Genomic DNA, 18876 nt, shown 5'->3' with positions numbered 1-18876 from the left:
TGCCACACAACCCTGGCATCAGAGGCAGCAACAACCGCTGTTATCAATGACCTCCTACTGCAAAATTAACAGGCAACAAGTACAGGGAGCATGACAGCTTCCATATGCCTTTGTGCTTCCCTGAGTTTTAGCCATGGAAAGTTCTTCTTCCCGTTATGACATTCTCTAATTTTGGATTTCTCCATGAATTTCATCCATTTTTCTCCAAGAGTACTTTGGAGAAGAATACCATCAGTAAGCCTGTTCACAAGCCTTGCAGATTAATTACTTTCATTGACATTGGAAGAAGTTCTGCAAAAAGTTTTAAAAGCTGGAGCATGTCGGGAAACAGAAGTCAAAACTATTAATTCAACAACTTCTCTTGCAAAGTGCATTTTTTGTAAAGGGTAAATTAAAACAATAATTTGATATGAATCACTGAGACTGTACTTCTACTTCTGGCAGTAGCTGGGAGCCTCAATTACATAGAAAAAGGTAATGCAACTTTTGTGTCATTTATGAAGATAAAAAGGGTTACAAGGTCACACTGCTTGTCAGTCAGATCCCTGGCTTTTGAACCAATGGGGGCCACCCATTCATGTCAGACAGCAAAAGAAGATGCCTTGCATGCACCACGTTCCAGCAAATTTCATGGAAAGATAGGACCAGGTAGAGAAGAGGAACTTGTAATGATTTCCATGAAAGAAGAAGTCTGTACCATGAAAGACCCAGCATTTATTAGACACTATAGAATCAACAGGGGAGCCTTACACAAATTAACAGTGAATCAAGAAGTCTCGATTCTGCTGTTCCTTATTAAAAGATGTCTTTCCTTTACACAGGATAAGAGGTAACTTTTGCAGGCTGAGGTGTTAAGCCCTTGAAGGACACAAGTGTGTAACTGTGCATAAAATACCACCACTTTGTTTTTCCTTTCAAAATCAAATCTGAAACATTTTAAACTTCAATATATGTAAAGGTCTTCTAGAAAATTAATGTTTGCTGATGGTACTGTCGCCTGACCACGTTGCTAAGAAATAAAGCCTCTGGTACTAACGTGTTTTATAATTCAACAAGATTGTTATCACGCAATTGTGTACAGAGGGTTTAAAGTCCAACAGACTTGATGTATGGGACCAGACTCCTCCTCTGGAAAGGACTCCTGACTCTGGACTATCCTCCAGGAAAACAGTGTATATTTTATGTACTTTTAGACAAATATATATCTGCTACCTGCTGAGAAGCAACTACTCGTGGTAGGAGCTATAAACAGCTTATAGCAAGTATAAATATTATAAGCCACAATATACTACTTCAGTTACTGAAAGTAATCAAAAGTGAAAAAGCACACCTACACTTTTAAATTATAAAACTTAGACTCAGCAGCTGATCTCAATCTTGTCCTGCTTCAAATAGCACACACGAGCACAAACTGAAATATGTTACCTGAAAACGATTTAAGAGTTACCAACTAGCAGCAAAATATCTTTTGTGTCATGAAACATCTACACTCCAAACAAGTATGTTCTGATCAGAAGATACACTGTATGCCACATAGCAGAATCGTTCAGAGTACAATATTAAAAAAATCTCAACTTTAATTACTCTGAAAATGAGTTTGCCAACATTAAATCCTTATCTTTACAAGCAAAAGCAGCTTTACAAGAAGTCACAACCCGTCTGCTGCTGGCATAATTTGCCTCAGTTTTGCTGACACCAACACTGTCACACAAAACAGTTGTATTTTGTTCTCCGAGTATTTTTAAAGAAAGATCAACATATTAATTCTGTACCTTCCAAAACATGAGCCCAGGAAGTTCCACTGTCAAACCAGATGTCTAGGACATCCTGTCCCTTGACATAATCCGAAACATCACGACCACCAGCCTATTGAGAGAACAATTATTAAATAAAGCAAATGGAATAGTCCATATTATCAATGCTTTTCAAAGCTAGAAAAAAAAGCAAATTTGGTTTCTGGACCAGTTTGTACAGGCTCTGCTACCAACCTTGAGTGAACATAAAATAATTTAGATAATTATTCCTAATAGTTTTCAGATAACTACTGATAAAAACCCAAAATAAGGCAAGGAAAAATTACAAATAAAAACCTCAAACAGCAGAGTAACACCATAGTTTGTGTGCTAGCTTAAGTACACAATTGTTAAAGTACAATAAAACATAAGGAAGAACTTAATAAAAATTCTAATTTATTTTGATGACAAAGATTTAATACATATTTGGGCTCATAATTTGGTTACTTAGGATGTCGCCTAGGAAGGTGTTAAGTTTGTCACCCAGGAATGAGGACCTGAACTAAAGGGAGGGGAATGGAGATGTCTGCCCTGAATTAACAGCACAGATCTGACTGCATGTATTTTGCCACACTCAGATCTTACTTTCTGAATATTCTTTTCACAGGACACCTTCTCATGGGGGCACAACACTGAAAAGGATCATGGGAATATATGGAGGTTTTCCATTATTTCCCATCACTCAGCTGTCTCGAGCACCTTCTGTGTTTGAAGTCGAAAGATTACCTTTGCTACAGCCTCTTTTGAGAGTAGTTGTTCAATAGGAAGGGTCCACCATGCATCTGTTCCTTGCTGCTCCACTACTTTGATGACATCTGTGATAGTTTCACTGGGTTAGAAGGAAGAGGGGATTATGAATTGATGAGTTCATTGTATCTTTCTACAAGTATATCAGACCCAAAGCAGTGAGACCAATACAGAGACCAAACTATTGGAACCTGTGATTTTCCAGCTTCTAATCCAGACAAGACTCCAGAGCTTTCTGCCTGCATTAAAAAGACTTCCTAGTTTTGTCTTCCATGATGGGTAGAGAGTTGTGTAAAACATACAGAAACCCACATGGATTCTAAACATCTTTTTCTGCAAATACTCAATAATCAGGTACTCAGAAAAGATGCCAGCAGCTTGAAAACTTTTAAAATCCATTTCACTTGCTATTCACCTTGAATTTAAAGAAACTGCATAACTATTTCCCCTTCAAATATCCGCTCTTTTTGACAACACGCTTATTTTTTTACTGGATAAAGACACCTCGAGAACTCATGGGGGAATGAAGTTACAAAATGTACATATATATTAGACTTCCAGTTGCCTGGATGCCCCCTTTTTAGCAATACATATTTTAAATTATAAAATATATATATAAAAATGTATTGATCCCAATAATGTAAGAAACTGAAAGCTCTGTACCCAGCAGAGGGGTGATAACAAGCAACCATTCACTGTACACTCTGAAGGCAATCTAGGAGTTCGTATCACATAGCACCAGCCAGGACAAAGGTCCTTAAATAAACAAATACTACGGAAATAAGAAAAATAAAAAACCTAACTAAGCGTTTTTTCTGATGTGAACAGATAAGGCAGCCACAAGGCATGCAGTTCTGCACACTATTTATGACACATTCAATCCCTGTCCCCAGCAGGTAAGGCTATGGGGGATTGATTTTTAATATCGCTTAATGCCAAGTCTAGACATAAATTAGGTATCTTAGAAAAAACAAAAGAAACCCCACACACTTTGTTTTGGTGACTCACAGAGCACTTAGTGAAGAGATGATTTTTAAGACATCTGCTGTGTTTAAGGAGTACAGCAGATCATCATGACCTGTCAACTTCAAACTAAACCCGCTGTGTTACTCAAGCCACCAGAGTTTTGTTTATAACTCGAGAAATGAAGATTTGATCACTTAACTAACTTCTTGACACAGTATTGTGAAAGGGGAAAAAGTAAAATAACGGTCTGGCATAACCATCTCGAAAACAAAAAGGCAGATGATCCTCTTTAGTCATCACTTGGTTTTGAATTTGGACCTCAGCACAATATTTTTTCTGCTCTGTTAAAAAGCTGAGCTCCATCACTAAAACATTTAGTGGACTCTTACACAAAGAGTTAAAGAAAGAAAATCCATGTTCTCCAAGAAGCTGTAGAACAAATCATTTCATGACAAGAGGTGCAACAGCAAAAAGAAAATGCAGTTTTGCTCTCAACTGCTCGAATTGCAATGATAAAACAACGATTTTATATTAATCAATCACCAGTTAATCGATTTACTTCTCAAAGTAAATTCCTGTAGAACATTCCAGCAGGTTTTCTGGAGAGTAAACCCCACTACCCAGTAACACTCACACATCAACAGCCAGCTAGCACACCACCACCATTCTTACCCTTTCAGACCAGAATGGATATCATTCACCTTCCAATTTAATGAAGACAGGACAATTTTTGGCTTGGTAATGTATCTGCTAACATTTATCTTAGTAAAATAACACTGAGGAGCTCCAGTTCTGAATGGTATTGTTTCTTTTTAGAAATATTTGCACAGAGGCCTATTTGCCTGTACTGTCAGTAGTGAGAGTGTTACTTCTCCACAACAGAAGCAAACACCACCACCAGTCCTGGTAGATTCCTGGCAGATAGCTGATATGTAATCCTTAGGTCTTGCTTCCTCCACACTAAACCTTCAAATTTAGAAAGCTCTCAGGAAAAAAACCCAAAACAAATAAGTCAAGGAGAAGTTTGTTTGTCTCAGCCTGGACTAAACTATCCCACTGAATTTCTCTCTCTCTCTTACAGGGTCAGTACCTCACTTTACACCCAGACCTTCAGTGACGACGCACACCATAGCCCCTGGGAACATTTTAGAAAGAGCAATACACAACAGTATTCTTCATTCCTTGCCAACGTTTTTGATTCTTTTCAAATTCACTACCAGTGAAAGAAAGATGGAGAGGGACATTTTACAAGAGCATGTAGTGACAGGACAAAGGGAGATGGATTCAAACTGAAAGAGAGTAGGTTTAGATCAGATATTAGGAAAAAATTCTTTATTTTTTTACACACTTTACTGAGGGTAGTGAGATACTTGAACAGGTTGCCCAGAGAAGCTGTGGATGCCCCATCCCTGGCAGTGTTCAAGGACAAGTTGGATGGAGCTCTGAACAAAATGGTCTAGTGGAAGATGCCCCTGCTCATGGCACAGGGTTGGAATGACGTTTAAGATGATCTTTAAGTTCCTTCCAACCTAAACTGTTCTACGAGTGTATTTTTAAATACAATTATAGAAAACCAGTTTTCTTCAAATGAGTATTTTAAGAGCTCTCTCCACAGTCTCAGTGCCTTCCTGTTAACGGCCAAGCCTTACCCATGGAACTCTGCAGCAGAAGACAAGAGTAGCTAAATTAAAAAGAAGATGATTTACCCTAAAACGTGTTTATGACCACATAAAATGTACATGTATGTTGAATGATTCAGGGAAGACATAATCCAGTGCTCAGCTAATTACTCTGGCCTCACTTAGAGTCAGAAAAATTTTCTAATTAGGAGTCATACCCACAAATATTATGGAAAAACTACCAGCGTGCCCCGTAAACCAAGCAGAAAATTCAAACAGGAACTAAGCTTGTCTTCCACATATCTTTTTCATATTGCAAATATGCTTCAGTGGAGGGACATAAACTCTAGTGATGAATTCATTTTCAACCTATGCATTTTTAAAGCATTCAACAAGTATTTCATTATATAATGTTTGAAGGGACTTTTACAAGGTGATAAATCCAGCTACAGACCAAAACTAGCAGCTTCCTTGGACAACATGTAGAAACATACTCTTAACAAACAAATTTTTTTTCCAGCAACTGTCTGGATTCAGTTTGATCACAGCAGGAATTTCAGTTTGTCAGATATTCTAAACTTTCAGTAAAGGAGATACAGCCTGAAGTGCCACCAATTTTCTGACATTGCAACTGTTAACTGTAATGACACCTCTCCTCAGTGGAAGAGAAATGATTAAGGTCATGTCTATCACATAAATATTTTGAGAAATTAAGAAAGGGTGGGGCAACATGAAAGACTGTGTCAGTGCAAACTTCATTGCCTGTAGTGAAGGTGAACTGTTCTCCTTTCCACTGGAAGTGAGGGGGGCAGGAGAAGAAGGAAATAAAACCTTGCTATTGCTCACCCTTGGGAACCCATCATAAAACGACTGCCTTCATTTACAGTAAGGATTGCCAATGTCACACAAGAGTTGTCTACCCATTACCACAAGACATATTAGAGACTAACCTTTTATCAAGTGCATCGTTACGCAATGCAAAGACTTACACCATTAATTTATGAAGAGCAGAATGTTTTTCAAGACGCATTTTCACGACACATGAACCAACAGACTCATTATGCTACAGATAAAAGTTTTCAGATAACTAAAAGAAGGTCAGATTTGTGTTATCAATCACTTATAAGAAATAAAGGGTCAGTGACTGTTATTACAGTACACAATTTGTTATTGACCAATATTCTCAAAATTCTATCACAGTTTCAAATCAACTTTAAAAAAACCCCAAACATTCTAGCAGTACAAGTTTTTTTATTATATAGTCTTTCCCTAGAGAATATAAGTGAACATTAACAGGTAATTATTTTATAGGAGGAGATAGTACCTTTTCAACAAACCTTTTTTCTTCCTACAGTTTGAAAAACCCAAGACATGCAAACATAGCCTCTGCCCTTCCGCTTCTACTCTTGTCTCAAGATCCTTGTGATTAACTTTTACCACAAAAGAGAGAAATCACAATTTTTAAGGTATCTGCGCTGTGAGGAGAAGGATTTTTGCGAAGTACTTTTCTCTTAAGTCGCAAGTGAAAACCACCTTTCTCAAATAACTACTCATCACTTTACAATCTGCAGGCTTCAATGTGAGCATGATAATTCCCCGAGTTAGCAATAAACAGCATTGTAAAACTTTGCCCTGTATTCACGCGCTATCTACAAGAACTTGCATTACGTGTCACTGCTACGTTTTCACACTGAAACCCCTACGGCAATTCACGCTACCACGACAGCAGCCAATCACTCTGGAGTCTGATATTGATTATGCTGAACACTTATTTAATCTCTTAACAGAAATTAGGCAGCATTAAGATATAGTCAGGAGGAGAAGAATACAGCAGCTGATGTTCTCTCCATCTCTTTTCAAACAGCAGCAAAGGGGAAAAGTTATTTTCTTCTTTACGTGAACATCGATACTGCACCAGTAAGTATTCAGGTAAGTTGCTATTGCTTACAATTCACTGAAATGTCTTAACATTTTAAAAAGAAAATTAGAGCACAGGGTGGATCTACTTCAAAAACATGCTGGGGTTTCCTTTGTCAGAAATTCAAGTTACTTTTTAATCAAAGTCACAGGGAGGCTGACGGAAGTTCTCAGGCATCAGAATAATCTTTGCAATAGTACTATTTATTACCAGCATCTGAATTTGTAAAGAAGTTACTGCATGAGGTCAGATTAAAGAATGTATCTCACATACTGCTCTGAGCTACTACTAGAAATACAATTCTCTCATTTTAGTTTTGGAGTTCTTTCTTCTCTTCCATGAGTTACAGAATTTCCTAGAATCAGAATGCTTTCTCTTGAAATCTATTAGATGTTGAAAGCTGACAAACAGTATAAGCATCTATTTGTGCATGTACTCTATTTAAAGTCTTTTTTCTCCACCTTTGCAGAAAAACTACACAAAATCTCACCTCTGTGTTCTTACTTAAAATGGCAATAATGAAAAAAAGTTCTCTTTCACTTAAGATTTTTCTAATAGTAATTTTAAAATCCCTGATCACAATATGATGCATTATAGGCTACAGAAAGACTTTAATCATCACCGGTACATTAAATTTATAACCATAGACAACAGTGTCACCGAATCAAATGTCTTTTAGAGCTATGAGGGGCCACAGCAGGAAAAAAGAAGACTCATGGAGATCCTGCATCCAACTTGTTGAATGCAAGATTACAACCTACCTCTTGGCTTTTAAGTTAGAAAGACTGAATTGTTGGTGTGGGAAAAATACTCTGTTAGAGAAAGCAGTTCCATCTTGAAAGATGAGCTTTCTGCGACTTTTCATGTGACAAATTCAGGGGCAACTCTCACAGAGGGAAACAGTGGTTTATTCTAGAGGTTTTTTTTTTTTTTTTCTTTTTAAAAGTCTTTTTACAGGTGATAAATAAATAAGATCACTCCAGATCGACCATTGGTGCTCTCATATGTAACAGCAACTCCATGTGGACTACACTGACTTCCAGTGGAGATGCTGTTACTTTTGATAGCCACTCAAAAACTACAGAGCAGCTGCTACTGGGAACATGTTTATCCAGCATTCAGGTTAAAAACAGCTTTTGTTTTGAAATGTAAGTTATTTACTCTTGTTTTAATTATTCACACCATCTGAATATGAAACTTCTTGAGTGTTGAGAAATATTTCAGCAACCTGTTGTGATAGGATTTTCAAAAGATAATGCAAATGCAACAGAAGATTGAGGCTTAGCTGTTTATTTCAATAAGAACTGGTGTCCAGGAAAATGACCTATGAATTGACAGACTGTCTTCTAAATTTGCCTGTCACTTCTATAGGCCAATATTCTGCGCACTTTTCCTACTCTGGTTACAAAAGTCTCCTATGGTTAACTTTAAATATTAAATTACTGTTTTACTCTAGTCTTTAAAATTTTTACCTAGCATAAGTAAAGTTAGAAGTAAAGAGTACTGGCTATAAATGAGCATCTGAAGCTGTCAGTCAAACAAAATAAATCTCTTTTCAAGCATAATGGATGTGTCTGGTTTTTTCCTTAATGTGTGTCTTTTATTCCCCAGATCAATTCTACCTGAACATGCCATATTGTCCCTTTGTTCCTTCAGGTACATGTGTGACTGCTGGGCCAATACCTACACAGAAAGGTCAAGGTGTTAAACTACTGCAGAGTTTATCACAACAAAATGCCCAGACTGCCACATTTCACACAATTCCAGCAATAATCACACCCAGCTCAAGCACTTACAAAAGGCATGTTCTTTAATAGAGGTCACTGGCTTCCAAGGTAATTTTACTACAACCTAAAGGAATTCCCATGCATTCCTCCTTCCAAATGCCTTCTGTACCCAGCTGGGTCACCTCCTCAATGTTCTGAAGAAGTTATTGCTTCGTGGTGCCCTTCACATTTGACTGATAACTGCTAAACTGGTTTTCATTACGCTCTTATTTTCTTGTTAAGCCACATTTTTAACCATCTTAAGCAACACACACACACACTCAAGCCTACTCTTCAGGTAGAATACAATAAGTATTCCTCAGAAATGGTAATTTTTTTATACAGACACACACTTTTTAACATGGTAACAATTTTTGCAGGTAAAGTGATTTTACATCCCTCAAAGTCTCCATCCCTTTATTTCCTGATGTGTGTCAGCATTATTCAGGTACTATAAACGACTATGGCCATTGTGGGCTTTTCTCACAGTTACTGCCTCCGGTGAAAGAGCCAAAGTACATCTCTGTGCACCTACACACCCAGTCACACTAGGTGAAGCTAAGGACTAACTGTTTAAAGTCCATTCCCAGCTCTCCACACCCTAAGCCTCACCTACTACTATACTTGTGTGCTCAGTACAGTCTCTGGAAAACATGCTGGACTCTTGCAGTCCATTTAGTCAATATCAGAATAAAAAAAGTTCTGCAACACTATTTAAGTTTATCTCCAGCTATGCAATCTTATTACCCAGAATGAATCTGCACAAAAGGCTGTAAGGTTGAGGTGTATAAACCGAGTTACACTAGTATATCTCAAGGCAAGAAACAATTATGGAAATAATCAAAGAATGTGAAACTCCACAGTACTACTTTTATGAAATCCCCTCTTAGAGGGCATTCACAACTGAAAGCCTCTGTTCTGCAAAGGAGTAGAAGCAGAACTCTATTACTCCTTAAAGGATAGAAAAGGATCATATTTCTTTGAGTTTTCTTGTTTTAAAGCCTAGCCTCTGCATTACACTGTCTGGAATTCCTGAAATGCAATGTTTGCAATATCTGGATACTATTAACCAAAAGACGGCAGAACCAGGCTAGCATGTGAAGCTTTAGACATACCAAATCATACAGCTAAAGGTCATTTACTTACAGTTGAGACTGGCTCTTCAAAACCACTCTCATTTTACTTTGAAACAAAGTGCAGTTATTTATTCTGCAATCAATGTGATTATGGTTATTCCACTTCAGTTATCCCATTGCACTTACTCACCTGTAAAAACCTACTTTGACACAGTACCTGTACTGTTCAATTTACAGTGCTACAATTACAGTTGCAATCTATTCTAACTACTATTTGATTTCACTGCTTGCTTAAATGTAAAGGCCAGTCATGACTGCCAGCTAACTTAACTTGAAGATGAGGGACGAAAGCAGCAATTAATCTCAAGGGGACTTTTCAGGTAACTTAAGTATCTAAGTAAATTGATTCCTTTTACATACAAGTCACCTCCAGCAACAAGTTTCTGACTGTTCTAATTTATAGCTAAATTAGTTCTGTGTATAAACAACTACAAGTAAAAGAACGTATTTATACTTAAAATAGTACGAAGTTTGTAACATCATGGAACTGCAGCACAACAGACAGTGCTCCTTCTATAATTTCTTAGTGTATACAGCTAGACAGATACCTGTTTATCAAGCATTCTCCAGTGTTCTTCTGATAAAAAACAGGAATCGGGACACCCCAACATCTTTGCCGTGATATGCACCAAAATGTCCTTCTGTCCAGCATCTCAAGCATCCTGTTCACTGCAGATGTAGGAATAACTTTCACTTTTTTCAGCACGTCCTATAAAGCAGACGGTGAACTGTTGAACACACTTCAGCATTCACACAAACACTGTTTATGCTGCCAGTAAAAAACAGTACAGGCCTATGCTCCCACTCCCAGTAAATAACATGTTCTCGGGCAACTGTCATGTTTACTTTGTTTACTTCACTGCTTGCTGCTCTTCAATTTGAACACTGTATATACTGTACATTTCCCCAACCAAAATCCAAAGCTTTTTTGCCAACTCTGATTCTCTAGCAGACACATCCTGAAGTGAGTTAAGAATGGCATCAGTAACTCTATCTAAAATTTTTTTGTGCTGTTATTTGCTTTGAAATCCCACCTTGACACATACAGCCTGTAGTACTGAGTGTGGGCTACCACTCACTCCCAGCCCTGCTGAGTAACCATCATGCTTTCATTCTAGATAAAGATGAATATGGAATATGCACCTCGTGCCCTAATTAGAATGAAATCACTGTTACCCAAGACAGCCTAAGGTGCTGGTCTAAATTTTCTGTGTGGATGTACATAATATCAAAGAGCACTGCATATTAAAAAAAATATTGGTTTAAGTTATTTAAAATAGGACTGTGACAAAATTAAGAGGGGAGCAAACAAAGATGTCTGGCCACACAAGGCTATCGTAACAAAAAAGATAATTTTGATAGTGATAAACTTGTTTCCTGATTTAATCCCTTGAAACATTGTATTTTTAAAGATATTTTGTGGGAAAAAAATCAGTACCTCTAAGAAACCTATACATCTGTAAAAACAATGAGCAAATATGCCAGTCAATGTATCTACCCTGGATTATATCAATATTGACAAAAAAAACTTGATAATATTCATAACTTTTACAAATAACCAACACTTTTCAACTAGTGTTCATAAAACCTAGAGAAGAACATATTCTGGAGGGAGCTACAGCAAGATTGTTTTGCTGATGTCAAACAGAATCAGTTGTCTTGAAATGTCCCATAAGAAATTAAAATTATGTACCTGTGCTGCAGCCTTCACATTTGCTGTGTTTACAAACCACTGCTTGCTGGCCCGAATGATCATTGGTTTTTTAGTCCTCCAGTCATAGGGGTAACTGTGCACATACTTCTCCTCTTTCAACAAACTCCCAGCTGCTTGAAGCATCCGAATGACTGAGAGAAAAAAGTGAGGCAAGATTAAAATCCAATTTGAACACAGGGCTACTGTTAACCTCAGCTCAGTCAGTTCCATAATCAACACACAGCAAGAAGGACCTGTACCTCATCCATGTTCAAAATGCATTCAGTTTATATGAACCCTCAATATATACCTGCAGGACTGTACCTGACAAAGTAACAAGTGGTCAAACATCAAATACTCACCAGCTTCATTCCCCTCTTCAAGGACATTCTTGTTTTTAAGTTCAGGACCTGCAGCTTCAGTAAAAAATCCACTTTCATCCACAAGGCAATCCTAAAAATAAACATATTAATCATGTCAATAAAATATCATATGGTAATTAATCATCATTTCGTATTCAAATGCCAGTTAAATACTCTACTGAGTAACTCCTTTTATGACAAATAACAAAATATTTAGGTACACTTCAGATTTAGTGAACTGCAGTTTAGTAATTTATCAGGCAAGTGAATTTTATGTGTCAGAAGAAATGAGCACCACTGCATTTGCAGATATACCACAACTGTCTTAAATCAAGTCACTGGTATTTCAATGACTTTTCAAATTAAAAGTGAAAAATAAAAAACAAACCTAAACCCTCTCATATCCTGCATCTTCATCTCAACCAATCACAAACTGACCATGCATAACTGAGCTACATTTATGCATGTGTTTAAAACAAGCTTTCCTAAAAAAGAATAGCAATAATGACCTACAAAACTGGTGATTTACTTGTCTGCATGTAGCAGACAATTCTGAGTAGTGAAGATCAGTATCTGAGAATTATTGTCTGCGTTATCCTTTAAAAAGCAAAACCACATAAAGAGCAGAAAAATCTGATTCTGTTCTACCACTCCCCTGCAAGCTTTAACTAGGAGAAGAAAAACTTCATCCTTTTATCCTGATACACACTTCTTTAGTCTCGCATTCCTGCAGGTCATTAGTGATACACTTCTGTGAATGTTTCAAAACATTTTCAAGTTTTATGCACAAATTACAACGATCATTTTAGAGGCACACAATCAAACAGTTGCAGGAAATCAAGAGCTGAAAAAATAGAGTACCGTGGGTAGCTGATGGTGGGAAGCTACACCATAGTCTTCCATTCCATGAGCTGGGGCTGTATGAACCAATCCTGTTCCTTTCGCCATTGTCACATGATTTGCAGGTAGCAAAGGAGAGATTTTGCCAGGAATTGTGGGATGAGCATAAGAACCCTCTACCAAATCTGTACCTGAAAAATAAAAAAACAGAAGATAAAACTGGGCAACAAATTCACACATTCAGTTTCTTTTATCAGAGAACAGAAAAAGAACAACTGATCAGCAAGTGTATGCACAGGATACTCTTCAGATGTGCTATTTCTTTGTCTGGTCTGTGGGTCCCTGTCCAAATGCTTTCAAATTCTCTGCAGTCTTCATTCTGTGCAGAGTTGTTTTTTGAAGAACAAGCTTTTCCTCTACCTTAGACAGTGGTATTCCTTGAGTAGTGCCATTCCACCTAGAAACACTCCACACACTCCCATTCCTTGGGAACCACTATCTGAGTGTTCTGGAAGCAGATCTCCATATTTATTTAGTAGGCTAAAACCCCTGAATTTGGGATTTACTCCTAGTTTTGCCCCTATGTATTAATATTATCATGAACAATTCATTTAAATTCTCCAAATTACATACTGATAAAGAGACTACAGCACAAACGAAGTGAGGAACAATTTAAGGTTAAAGAAACACTGAAGAAATCTTAGTATTAAAGACTTGCTGAAAGTCAAGAATCACAGAGCACGAGGAATGCTTCCTATGACAAATGGCCTTCACCAAATGCTTTCCTCCTAGAAGGAACATGTTTAGGAACTGCTGTCAGACACTTAAGGTATACAAAACCAGAAAGGTAAAAAATATAATTAATTACTGAATATATGGGAAGATAAAAAGAAGAGGTTCCAATATGAAATTTCTTTTTAAGAAGGTTCGACTCCACTGTTGTGTGTTATATGTAAATCATACGATTCAAGAAGGTGGAAGCTATGAGAAAAAACACCTCCAGGTAACTTTATCATTAGGTAAAAACAAGATTTCCTCTAAAAAGAAGACATGGAAAGACACCAAAGTAACCTGAAAAGTCATAGAAACAGACTTCTCACCTCCTTCAGATATGCATATTTCCAGCACTGAATCATTGATAAAAGCAAATGAATAAAGCTCACAAACGACGCTAAATCCCAACTCATGACACTGAATCCCAAGTCTGCTATTAAGAAATATCACTGTGCAGTTTGTTAGGATGCCAAGTCAACTGTTTTAGTTTGTCCAGACAGACAACAGCCACCTATGATACTGCAATAGTCATACTTGTAATTAGTCCCTTGCTCTCATCCGCAGTGGATGGGAAGACAAACTGCATTCAGTGTAAATAAGATTTTCATACTGAACGGACTTTCATTTCATGTTTCATTTTTCCAAGCAAGAATACAGATTTTAAAATTAATTTGAAATCTACAGATGAAAATTTTAGCTACAATACACTAAAAGTAAATCTGACAGATTCCTCCTCCTCTTTGTATTATTTTAGTAGAGCATGTCCTTAAATTATAAACAAACTTACTAATACATCAAAACTAAAGCAGTTTTCAGAAACCTACCAGGAGGTTTCCAAGCAACTTAAGATTAACAATATTAAAACCTACCTTTACACGTTGATATGACCTCAAACTGCGTGTCCAGAACAGCAGCTGTAGATTCAACTCTATCTGCAGCAAGAATGAAGTGTTCTCCAGTAGGTTTACATTTCACAATTGAGTATCTGCAATGCAAACATGCATTTGTGATACTAAATAAAGAAACACCACAAAGCTACAGATTTTTGAAATGCTTCATCTCTTTAAAAGACACACAAGTATGTTTTACATGTCCAATTCACTTGTAAATCTCCAAAGAGTTTCAAGGTAACTTGGCATCGTGAAGTAAAAAAAATTAAGCAGAAATTAATATACTAATAGATATAGAACAAAGCTCACAATTGTGTCACTTAAAAGACAAACAAAAAAACCACAAACCAAACCAAAACAAACAAAAACACAAAAAAGATGGTTTAAGTAAACTGTAATGGTAGTCTAGAACATTTTAGCTTTGCTGCTAAATATCAGTAAGACTGACACAGATCACTGAACTAAGTTAAAGACACCTACGCTGAATCTGGCATGTAACAAACTGCTTGATTGGCTGGCACAGTCCAGGGTTGCGTGGTCCAGACTAGCACACTAGCAGGGGATGATCCATCTACAGATGTAAATTAGAAGTACTTTACTCACAATTAGAACAAAAATAAAAGCTGTCAGTCTTTAAATCCATCAAGAAGTCATACCTATCACAGAACTCAGCTTAGGCGGCGACTTTAACAGCGGGAATTTCATGTACACAGACCGACTGACGTGCTGCTCATTGTACTCGAGCTCTGCCTCAGCCAAGGCTGTTCTGGGTAGATATCAAACAAAAGTTAACACACTGGAACACGAAAAGCTATCAATATCCTTGCTAAAATATTGAAGACAGAACAGTAAGTTGATCCTTACTTTGCTGAAGGGGACCAGAATACAGGTTTATAGTCCTGATAAATGAAACCCTGAAGAGGAAAGGGAGGGGAAGAAAGAAAGTTAGGAGAATCAAAACTCATGACAAATCAAAACACACTTCAACAAAAGTTCAACATACCTTATCATACATTTTATAGAAGACTCTCAGCTGGTTTGCTTCGTACTTTGGGTCAAATGTAAGGTAGCAGTTGGCCCAATCTGCCATTACACCCCAACGAATGAAGGCGGATTTCTGTTTCTCAATTGCTCTTTCTGCGAATTCTCTGGCTGAAGGGAATAGTTCCATTAAGCACGTAGTTTAGCCCACTAAGATCAATAAAATACCTTTTAAAATACCCTATTGATGTTCTTCAGCAAAGTCAGAGCTGAACATAGTGAAACTATGCAGTAACTGTTATGGTTCAAACCAAACATTTCAGACTAGTAACATAAAATGGCTGCAAAGAGTAAAGAGATTCAGGAGTGGCACTTTGAATACAACACGGATATTAAGCACCTGTCTTTAGAATATAAACTTAACTTTTAAGGAAAAGGGAAAAAATAAGTATATTGTGTTATGAAAATAACAGAGTGAAAGTTAACTCCCTCTGTTGATGCTGATCCAAAATTTTCAAAGTAACATGCATCTGAAGATAAGTTTGCCCATTTCAGTACCACAATTTCAAACTAAAGCAGTTTAAATTGCTCACTACAAATAGCTTTGCAGCTGAACAATGATGTGTTTCAACACATACGGTATTTGAAATTATTTCTTCAAAACAGTTTCCATATAATGCTCCATATAGACTTTCTCCAAAGGGATCCCCTCTATAGTTTTGCAGAGTTGTTAAAAACACAGTCAAAAAATATATTCCTACCTATGATACTGAGCCAAGTTGTCCTGATGGAACTTTTTACATGCATCTTTTTAGCTCCTAATCAAATTCAGCCTTCAAAAACCAAAAGAATGTTGATCTGATAAATACCAGCTTCCTGCCACTGCACAGTTAATCAAAACAGACATCCAAATTCTCTCCCCTCCTTTTGTTTTTTTTAAACCCAGGGTCAATGCTCTGCATGTCCATTACAGCAGCAAACTAAGCCTGTTCAATTATCCCACTTCACAGGATTCCAGTGTACTCTATCTGCTTGGCAAACACATACAGTGATCACAGAAAATGTCACCAATAGCTAATAGAAAAGCCCACAATAAAGTAAAATGTTATTTATAAAGCATAAAGTACAAAACATGAGTAGGACACACTAACACTTAAGCCAGCTTTTTTCCACAAAGATACTGCAGAGAGCAGTCCATTTACCTCTCTGCCGAATTTCCATCGGTGAAAGATTTTCAGCTCCTTTGACTTCTGACAATGCCTTCAACTCAATTGGCAATCCATGACAATCCCACCCTGGCACATAATGCACTTTATAACCTCTCATCACGTGGAAGCGATTAGTGATGTCTTTCAAAATCTGAAAAGCCACAAGGGTCTGTTATCACTTTAGCTCCCCCATGTGGAAGAGCTACATTTGTGATTGAGATCCTCCTGTTTAAAAAATACAAATATCAAAGGCTCTGTGATAAACTTACATGTAAGACCAGAAGAGTTATGCATTCCCCATTCCTGGTAGTGTTCAAGGCCAGGCTAGACGAGCCTTTGAGCAAGCTGGTCTAGCAGAATGCGTCTCTTCCCATGGCATAAGGTTTGGAACTAGGTGATCTTTAAGGTCCCTTCCAACCCAAACCATTGTATGATTCCAAGACCATGCATTTGTGATTTTTCTTGCCCATCATTTTGTATATTGGCAGAACCTCAGAAGACCTCTGATCAAAGGAACTCACAACCAGAGTAACTGAGAGATGCAGTTTATACACTTGCAAGACTTGAAGTGAACAAATCCTACTTGCTCTCATTTTTAAAACATTGAGCTGGATCTACAGCACTGGCCTAGTGCATTTTGCTGCAGCCCAGGCTTTGGTACTGTAAGAAGCCATGGGTGACATTTTAGTCTTTCCCACTTTGTGGCCAATGTAATATTGTTCTTCTCTGAATCTAAAAGTATCCAAATCTAAAGAATCTAAAAGAATCTAAAAGGATTGAATCTGAAAGTATCCAAAAGTATTTAGGAATAGTATTTTAAAGCTGAAATTTATTTTTCAAAGTCAACAGCATTTAATCATTGTGGTTCCATAGATCTAAATACTCAGATAAAATAAAGGCGACAGAACAAACTTGCAAAACACTCAAAAGAAAAAAAGAACAGCAAGGCACAGCTCAATCGTGCCTTACAGCAACATCATTACACGTACACAAATAGAAATGTACGTTCACTCGTGTGTATGTGTGGTAAGTTCAATACACAAATAAGTTGTGCATTTAATATTGCTTAGGAATGAACAACCGGCTGGACTTTCTCTAAGAAGTTGTTCTGTTCTGACTGAAACGTTCAGCCTCATAAATGAGCACTGAGCACGTGGTACTTATAGCATGGTACCTATCCATGTCACCAGGGCACCACATGGAATCTACATAACCACACTGTTTGCTTTTTAAAAGCCCCATCTACCAGAACTCCAAACATTTGACAGTGTTACTGTTTTAAATGTGAATGGAGAACACGAAGCACAGGACAATAAGTGTTTACCACTTCAGAACAGTAGAGTAGGAACCAGTAAATATTTACTTTGTTTAACGCATGGCCAACATGAGGGTCTCCATTGGCATAAGGTGGTCCGTCGTGCAGACAAAACTCCTGCTTCGCTTTCCTTTGCCTTTGCCACGAGTACAGCTCTGAAAAACCACATTTCTGTGGAGACAACAAGAAAAAACACCAAAATCACCACAGGTCTTTGCACTTCCGAAACTTCCAAAAATCCAAGTCTGGATTTTGGCTGGACAGCAAAATGCGCAAAAGCAGGCGGGCAAAACAAACTTCTCCACACGAGAAAACATCAGTGGTTTAAAAGTACTTAAAAGCCTGAGGGAGGTGAAATATTAGGTCTGAGTCCAATACGCTGGCACTGCGCTATCAGGAAGGTCGCTACTCTTTCTCCAAAGAAAACTGCAACACCCAGAACCTTCCCACCTTCAGGCGGCGGGGCCAGGCAAGAGCCCGCACACGAACCTTCGCCGCCACCCCGCCTTCCTGCCGGGCCGGGGCTCGCTCGCACCCCCTGGGGCAGCCCCACGGCCCTCCCGGCACAGCTCCACGGCCCCCCGAGACCCGCACCTCAGGGACCCCGCCCCGCCCCGGCCGCACCTGCTGCGTCTCCAGCTCGGTCTCGGGCTGCAGCCGCCCCGGGAGCTGCGCGGGGAAGCGGCTGCGCGGCAGCAGCACCGTGTCCCGGTACCGGGAGTCCTCCCGGGTCTCGGCCGCGGCCTCCGAGGCGGCGGCGCGGCCCCATCTCTGGGCGGCCCCGGCCCGGGCCCGGCACAGCGGCGGCGCCCGCCAGGCCCGAAACATCCTCAGGGCCACTTCCGCCTGCGCTACGGGCCGCGGGCCG

The 18876-nt window shown here is 38.4% G+C and overlaps 1 protein-coding gene across 1 annotated transcript in view; it reads right to left on the bottom strand.

Annotated features, from left to right (window-relative positions):
• Positions 1–18865, bottom strand: part of IARS2 (isoleucyl-tRNA synthetase 2, mitochondrial) — a 28831-nt gene extending 9966 nt beyond the window's left edge. Inside the window, exons 1-14 of the mRNA XM_051782940.1 lie at positions 18633–18865; positions 18057–18179; positions 16688–16844; positions 15508–15656; positions 15369–15418; positions 15161–15270; positions 14985–15075; positions 14484–14599; positions 12862–13031; positions 12001–12091; positions 11639–11790; positions 10494–10654; positions 2520–2622; positions 1773–1866 (exon numbers count right to left, since the gene is read on the bottom strand). Coding sequence (XP_051638900.1) covers positions 1773–1866; positions 2520–2622; positions 10494–10654; positions 11639–11790; positions 12001–12091; positions 12862–13031; positions 14484–14599; positions 14985–15075; positions 15161–15270; positions 15369–15418; positions 15508–15656; positions 16688–16844; positions 18057–18179; positions 18633–18836 — 1771 coding nt within the window. The 5' untranslated portion in view covers positions 18837–18865. The remainder of the gene's footprint in view (positions 1–1772; positions 1867–2519; positions 2623–10493; positions 10655–11638; positions 11791–12000; positions 12092–12861; positions 13032–14483; positions 14600–14984; positions 15076–15160; positions 15271–15368; positions 15419–15507; positions 15657–16687; positions 16845–18056; positions 18180–18632) is intronic.
• Positions 18866–18876: the final 11 nt, after the last annotated feature.

This window comes from Manacus candei, unplaced genomic scaffold, assembly GCF_025592945.1.
Source record: "Manacus candei isolate 608988 ecotype Guabito, Panama unplaced genomic scaffold, ASM2559294v1 h1tg000017l, whole genome shotgun sequence".
Taxonomy (NCBI): domain Eukaryota; kingdom Metazoa; phylum Chordata; class Aves; order Passeriformes; family Pipridae; genus Manacus; species Manacus candei.
Note: the sequence above shows the minus strand (reverse complement) of the source record. Positions and strands in the feature narration are given on the sequence as shown.